At 29.4% G+C, this 8,473-nt stretch overlaps 1 protein-coding gene across 3 annotated transcripts in view; it reads left to right on the top strand.

Moving 5' to 3' along the window:
- The window catches only part of LOC100208670 (eukaryotic elongation factor 2 kinase), a 75,243-nt gene extending 73,813 nt beyond the window's left edge, over positions 1-1,430 (top strand). For all 3 annotated transcript variants that reach the window (XM_065802303.1, XM_065802302.1, XM_065802304.1), the window contains exon 14: positions 1,107-1,430. In XM_065802303.1, the coding sequence (XP_065658375.1) occupies positions 1,107-1,380 (274 nt within the window). In that variant the 3' untranslated portion in view covers positions 1,381-1,430. The remainder of the gene's footprint in view (positions 1-1,106) is intronic.
- Positions 1,431-8,473: the final 7,043 nt, after the last annotated feature.

Here is an 8,473-nt window from a genome sequence, read left to right as displayed (position 1 = left end):
CGCCCTGCAAAGAAACCGCTGATTTCACTAAAAAAACCAGAAGAAAAGACTCCTGTTTGCTACATCTCATATTGACTGGAATGTGCAGAAATGGCGAACTGTCCTGTTCAGTGATGAATCGAAGTTCAACATCATTGGGAGCGATGGCATTAGCCGTGTACGTCGACCGGCCGGAAAACGCCTCGATTTACGTTACTGCCATAAGACCGTGAAGCATGGTGGAGGCAATGTAATGGTCTGGGGGTGTTTTTCTGCTAGCGGTCTAGGTCCAATACATCGAAACGATGGAATAATGGACCGTTTCATGTATAAAAATATCCTGAAAGATGTTATGTTACCTCATGCTGAATGGAATATGCCAATAAAATGGGTTTTTCAGCAAGACAACGATCCGAAACACACTGCAAAAGCAGTCAAGCAGTGGTTCCAAGACAACCACCTATCGGTGATGGATTGGCCGCCTCAATCTCCGGATCTCAGCCCTATCGAGAACCTGTGGGAGATCGTCAACCGCAGAATTAATCGTGAAGGTGTTCGTAATAAGGATCAACTGTTTGAACAAATCCAAAAGGCCTGGGCAGCGATTCTACAAAGTTTCATTGATCACCTGATCGAATCTATGCCTCGAAGATGCAAGGCTGTGATCGACAACAAAGGATTCGCCACAAAATATTGATAGCGAAAGCAGCTTGGTCAACATTTTGTCCAGAAGGAAATCAACTTTTTTTAATACTTTTGATTAATTTATTAATTTTCGTGTACAAATAATGAACTTTGTGATGAATAAAACTTGAAGAACTTTGTCTCTAAACAGTTACATAGTTATTTCTCTAAATTGAAAAAATGCAGCACTTTTATATAAAGAAACTAAATTAGCATTATTTGGTTTAAATTATAGTTTATCAATTTTATTTAAATTATAGCTTATCATTGTTTAAATTTATATATAGCTTATCATTGTTTATATATATATAGCTTATCATTGTTTATATATATATATATATATATATATATATATATATATATATATATATATATATATATATATATATATATATATATATATATATATATATGTATATAGACACTAATACATATACTGATAGGAGTCAGTGCTGGAAAGAAGCATTAAAATGGTATGAAGCTGCATTAAATCATCATTCTGCTTTTTCGTGCTTTGATTCCGACCCAAAACACGTGATAAAAGCGCGTATGGCGGAAATCTGGAGGTGTGGTGGCTATGGAGTAGAAAAAGATCCAAGTTACGCCGGAGAACTTTACAGCTCAGCTGCTGAAGATGCGCTTCAATTAGGGAAGGGAAAATTAGCGAATTCGTATTTGATGCTGGCTGAAGAATCGTTTGAAGAAGTCGAGGATTAGTAGAATAATTTAAATAGAAACAAATAATAACGTTTTTGTTTTTAGTGGAATTGTTAGGAAAATGTTTTTTCTCTACACGCACACATACACATACACACAGATATATATACAGTGCTTTCAAAAAGATCGGCGCATCGAAATTTTGTTGCTTAAAGCATATTTAACTACCATAAAATGAAAACTAAAGAAGATATTGAACAAATTTTTTTTTATTTGTAAGAAAGATCTCTTTAAAACAAATCTTTCATCTTGGATAGCATACTAAAACATTGTTTATAAAAACGTTATTAAGCATTATAAAAAAAAATAAAGAAATAAAAAAACTGCAATATTTAAAAAATTAAAGCAACAAAAAAAGCATCTAAGGTCATATTTAAAAGTAGTATTTAAAATTAGTAGTAAAAGCTAGTATTTATAATATCCCCCACGACCTTTATTGTATGCAGGATATATTTTTTACAAGATAGTTTTTTACAAGATAGAAATTTCGTTTGGAACTTGGTCTTCAGGAGTGCTCATGACCGCTCAGGTGATCATTTTAGAGGTGGTTAAGGGTGGTTCTGGAATATCCCGATGGTTTTTCAATTAGATGGTACATATCTAAATATAGCTAGTTGATATCAGGAAAATCCAGTCTGATCAAATTTGGTTTCCAGGAGTGGTTATGATCGCACAGGTAGGTGTGGCCATCGGTTGTCAAGACATCTTCGTGATTTTTATTTATTTTATGTACTTAATTTCTTTAATTTAACTTGATTTGTTTATTTAAATATCTTTGAATAAACAAATAATGTTCAATAAAATTGAACTTTATCAACACATTTTTTTATATATACATTTATAAGTATTTTGGTAATGACGAACATCATACATTAGTATATTAAGAGACCCTAGACCTTTTCAGGTTGATTGGAGTCTTTTCCCTGACTTCTTATTCTGGACACCTTAGAAATGTAGCTGCAAAGCATTTTCATCATAAGATCATAATTTGTTTGAGGCCTGGAAACGTTCACTGTGTAGTGCTCTCTGTTTTAGTCTAAAACATTAATATTAGGGTGTATGAAATGACTATTTTTCACAATTAATTTACTGTAGTTCCATTTTGTGGGAGTTATTCTAATGAACGAAACGCATTTGATACATTTAATACAATTTTCTACAAATTTCTAGATAAAAACGACATTTTAGAAAAGTTATTTAGACCCCAAATTTCATAAGTGCAGTAGGTGCTTATTATAAATAATATCCAATTGTAGATTTTACTTTAAAAAACTGAAGAAGACGTATAAAGAACAGTTTGAATTATTTAAATCTTGTTAAAATCTTTTTTAAACAGCTTAAAAAATATAATAAAAATTATGGCTAAGAAACGCCAACGGAACAAGAAATTAAAACCCCGTAAAATTGCCTTGCAGGCCTCATTTTATTTTTAAATGATTTATTTACATTTTCATGTTTGAAAGGTAACATGTTGCCATTTTTGTGGTAAAATTGATATACTGAGCTCAAAAATCACAGGGTAAAAATTATATCAGTTTTAGAGTGCTGGGGGCCACTAGATTATGTTTACAAAATAAAATTATACCCATATAAAAGTTGGATTTGAAGGGTTTTGCTCACCTCTGGCCCACTGTGCTATGGTAGGAGAAGAAGAGAAGCAGAATTTAATACCCAATAATTAAATGTAAAAACCTAAAGATTATTTAAACAAAGATTGATAGATAACTCCATTAAAATTATTACCCTTTCCTTTTTTCTCAAATATAATATTATAACCATGTATTACATAATGCACTCAATTTTTCATGCAAAGTTAACAGTATTTTGTTAACTTTGCATGTCATTTTCAATCTTTTGTTATAAAATAAAAGAAACATCTAATGATTCTTAAGAGTTGCAAATCAATTCACAACAGAATAATTTTTATGAAACTGAACAAAAACTTGTAATTACAATTCAACCAGATAATTTCTATCTATTTCGATGAAAAATCTTATTATAACTCAATTGAATCATTGAATGACTATTTTATGACTATTTGTGTGCTTATTTAGATGGTTTAATACTAAGTCAAAAAATTGTCTAAATATTTTTCTGGAAACTTATGTATTACATTATTTCTTGAAATAATGATAGGGGAGACCGGGGCTAGTTGGCAGCAGGGGTAAATTGAAAAACTGCGTTTATCTGCAGAGTCTTTTATCAAAAAGTCTCAGAAAACTCAGGGAACTTTCCTAACTGACCATTTCATCTTGGGTCCTATAAAAAAAAAAAAATTTATTTTCATTTGTAACAATATTGAAATATTTATTTTTTACAAAAAAAAATATTTTTGAATTTATTTTTTACAAAGCAATTTTTTTAGAGGATTATGTTACCAGGAACAAAGGTGGGGTATTGTTTAGGCGTCATATTCGAACTACTAATTGCTACCAGCACATAGAAATATTAAATGACTTTTATAAATTTTTACTCACTAAATACGTTACTAATCTTTTTTATAGTTTGTGCCAACTTACCCTGGGTGGGGTAAGTTTTTTTTAAGACCCCGGAAGGTGCCATAAAATTTTTTTTTTTTAAATGAATGCAACTAGAACAAGTTACCCAAATTCATACACTTCAAGACTACATTTTAGTTTTTTCAAAAAAATGTGCAGTTAGGACAACTAATTGCCGTAAAATTTGAAAGAAGTAAAATATGAACTGAATTAGTAACTGAAATAAGAATTAAAAAGATTGAAATCATAAGAACTGAACTGAAATTAATTTCATAAGAACTGATTCAAAACTAGTAAAATTAAAATTAGAAATTAAATCAATGCTACAAGAACTAGGTAAAAATGGAAATAGAAATTATGCTTAGAATTTTAATATCACTGCAGTAGTGTGTAAAAAAGCGACAAGACATAAATTTAAACAATGGAAAAAATTCATTGTTGCCAAAAAGTTTAAATGCACGTTAAATTATTCTGTGAACAATTGCTACAACGTTGATGGGCATTTTACACCTCTATTTGTGATATATAAAGCCAAAGAAAACTTTCGTCCTGACTGTGTGAGAAAATAAGGTTGGATGGAGTATAATACGTTTATTGAATAGATAAATAAAGAATTTATAGCCGAAACTGAGCAAATTAGCGGCATTCATATTTTTGTATTATATGAGCATACGACTCACGACATAGGTAGCGGTATTGCTGTGCAAAAATTACACAATAATCTTGACTTGTCTACTAGAACATTATACATATATTCTACAACCATTGAACAGAAATTTTTTTTTTTAGGTGCCCCAAAAAGTCCTTACGGTCTTGTCACAGAGCACCGCAGAAGTGTATTTAACCAGGAAGTCCACGCCTCCTTCCTTACCGTGACGCGAATATTTGTCCAGAGCTCGTTTCGAACCTCGATCTCCTGCTTATAAAGCAAGCGCTCTAACCACTGCGCCACGGCCGCAAAGAAATGAGAATTGCCATGTCAAACAAGTGAGTCAAAGAAATTCTTACCAAGAAAAAGATTAAGATAAACACTGATAAACATTTTTTACCTTCGCACAAACTACTGTACGAGAGTGCTAGATGTTTTCCACGCTTGCATGCATTTGCTGGTTAGTACAGTGGCTTACTTCCACTTAATAAAAACAACATAAATCATAAGACATTAGCAATCACACAAACATTCAATCCACTCTCATCATCTTTAGCAGTCTCCCCAGCACCTATGCCATCTTGCTCAATCACGGCTTCATCATCTTCAACAGCCGCCGCATCACCTACTCACCTGTTACTATCTATATCAACTACTTCAGCTTAAGGTTTTGATAGGTATCAAGCAAGTATTGCAAAAACAATATCGAGATAGAGTAGAAGCACTATTTCAAGTCAGAAATAAATTGGATGTTAAGGTATCGAAACAGTGCAACATATTAAAACTTGGCTGAAAATGTATTAAGAAAATTTGATTAAGTTCCTTAAACAAAAGAATGAAGAAAAAGCTACAAAGAAAGCTGTAAAAGTTGCTAACGCAAAAGTTAACTTAATGCAAAATGGAGACTCTCTATGCCAAGTACTCAAATGTCTGAGCGAAGCAATATTGAGCAAATCGATCATGAAGAATAAGTACTGGAAGCCAAACAATGTTGTAAAATGTAAAAAATGTTGAGTACAATTACACACAGAAATGTAACAATGTGAGAATTCGATGTGTCAGAAATGGTTGAGCAAAGAAAGTGTTCACCAAAAAAATATGTAGGTGGTACTGTATTTTTTTGTTGCAAAAAATGTAAAAATATTTAAAAACAAGTTGTGTTAAAAAAATTTAAAATTTAAAAAAATTCAATGTTTTTTCAAATGTGCGGTTTCATCAGAATGTCACCTTAAACCGCGCAATAACTCTTTTTTACATTTAATATTCCCGATAATTTGATTTATTTTTTTAAATATATATTTATATAATCTTATGTAGTTTTTTATTACCTATCTAATGGAAAAAAAAATTATTTAATTTTTATTGATTAGTGTGCGGTTTGACCCGGTTTTTTTTTTTTTTTTTTTTTTTTTTTTCTTTCTCTGTTTTAATATAATATAAGATTTTACAACTTCGTAATATAAAATTTCAATAAATAAAATAAGTAAAACAGATAGGGGCTCAAAGAAGATGAGGATGACAGTACGTTATCGCAATCTTTTCATAGAGCCCCTATAACAAGATTTCAAAAAAATATCGTAATATGTTAATGCGTAATAAAATTTCAATAAAATATCGTAATAAAACGCGTAATTCGCTAATAAAATTGATAAGCAACCAACAAAAGTAGAAATAAAACAAAAACAGATTTATGAGAAATTATTCAAAGTATGATTAACCAAAAACATTTCTTATATTTTAAAAATTTCTTTTTTTGTTAAAAACTTGAAGGAACTTAACGAATTTACCGTGCCTTTGAATCCTTTTTGAAAAGTATTCCATACTTTTGGACCTCGATATAGAATGCTGTACTCTGAATATTTGTTTATTATCCGAGGCAGTTTATATGTGTTGGACATATTCGCTCTAAGATTATAGCTATCATTTTTATTTATTTTAAACTTGTTATTAAAGCTTATAGGAGAGATATTGTGATTATAACGATACATGAAAATTAAATGCTGGTAGATATTAATTTCAAACACATTCATCATTTTCATATCTTTCATTAAGGGCTTAGCGTGTTCACGCCTATTTTTTGAGTAAATGATTCTGCAGGCATGTTTTTGTAGACTATAAATTTTTTTAATCTTTGCCGCTTGAGTACTTGCCCATGAAATGTTTGCATAGCTGATGAAGCTATGAATTAGCCCAAAGTAGATTAATTTAAGACTATTTTTATTGACGTAGGAGCGAACTCGATACATCAAACCTATTATTTTGGTGATTTTTGACTGGATATATATTATATGTGGAAGCCAGGATAATTTTTCATCAACAATGATTCCTAAGAATTTTATATTGGATTGCTTATTTACTAGTTTATCATTTAGAGATAGGTTAGGCAACTTGAGGTTTTACTCTACTAAATGCTATAAAATTCAAAAATAAGTTATTTAATGACCCTAAAAAGTTGCCTTTGAATTCAACAAATTATTTTTTTCAATCAGAACAAGCTAAGCAAATAAAATTTTTTATCTTAATGACAAATTCATTGATAGATTTTTGACTTCACCTTATTTCAACTTTTTCAAACCTATCAAAGATATAGCAAATATAAAACAGCGAATATAAAGCCTTATTTCTAAGCCTTATTTCTTAGCCTATTCATAAGCCTTATTAAAAATTGCCTTATTTCAAAACATAAAATAAGGCAATTAGGGTTGATTGCAAGTTGGAAATGATGTATTTGACTCCTTTGAAGTTTTGAAAGAACGAAAATCCACTTTAAAATTTCCAAAGCATTATTACTTGGAGATTCTTTCCAGACTCTCTTAAAGTGGAAAAAATAACTCCAATTTTTAAATAAGATGATCATATTAACAATACAAATGATTGTTCTAATTCGGTTTTTATAGTTTTCTATAAAATATTAGAAAGAATAATGTATAACAGAGTTTACAATTATATTGTTGACAATAAACTTTTATATGATAATCATATAAAAGTTTATAGAAATATTTTTGTACCATTTTTAACTATATTCATCGATAAATTTTAAATTTCATAGTAAAATATTTTAGCGTTCAAAAGTTATGACCATATAAAATTTCTAAAATTTAGAGTTAGCTCCAAGTCTGGAAGTTAGATATCTCGAAGGCCAAAAAATGCTGGATCCGCCCCTGTCTTGAACTATTGCGAATTTGCTTTATTTATAAAAAGTTTATATTTTTCAGACATTTTTTGTTCTCTTTTTGAATCTGGTTTTAAAAAAATATTTGGAATCGAACTTTTTGAACAGTATTAATTTCAGTAAAATGACTTTAGTGGGGCATATCGGGACAATAAGTTATTTATATAACTGAATATATTACAATCATTTTATTTACAGCTTGATGGTTTTATTTTTCATCTAAACTATTATTTTCCTTGTTTAGAAAAGCAAGATTAGTAATAAATTCAAATAAGTTCTTATTTTTATAACTTCGATTATTAATAGTGTTTAATGTAAAAAAAGAAGGTAAGAAATTATATAAGAAAGATCAATCATCCAAAATAGGATGAAATGCAGTATTAGCTGTGAGTAAAAAGAAACTAGAAAAACTGCTGATATATAAGGCATAATAAAGTTTGCTCTACATTAGCATATTGCTAACATATATATATATATATATATATATATATATATATATATATATATATATATATAATATATATATATATATATATATATATATATATATATATATATATATATATATATATCTTTTTAATCTCTTTTTTGCCGTATACTATTTACAATGAGAAAATTGTTTACATATATAATAAATGGCCGGAGCAAGAAGAAGACATATATTGTCTCATCGCCGAGCCCCGTTTACATTGAAGCCGTCAGTACAATTTAAAAAAACTTATAACATAAAAATAGGTAAAATAAAAAATAAAAATATTTCCACAAAGATATTAT

This window comes from Hydra vulgaris, chromosome 08, assembly GCF_038396675.1.
Source record: "Hydra vulgaris chromosome 08, alternate assembly HydraT2T_AEP".
Classification (NCBI taxonomy): domain Eukaryota; kingdom Metazoa; phylum Cnidaria; class Hydrozoa; order Anthoathecata; family Hydridae; genus Hydra; species Hydra vulgaris.
Note: the sequence above shows the minus strand (reverse complement) of the source record. Positions and strands in the feature narration are given on the sequence as shown.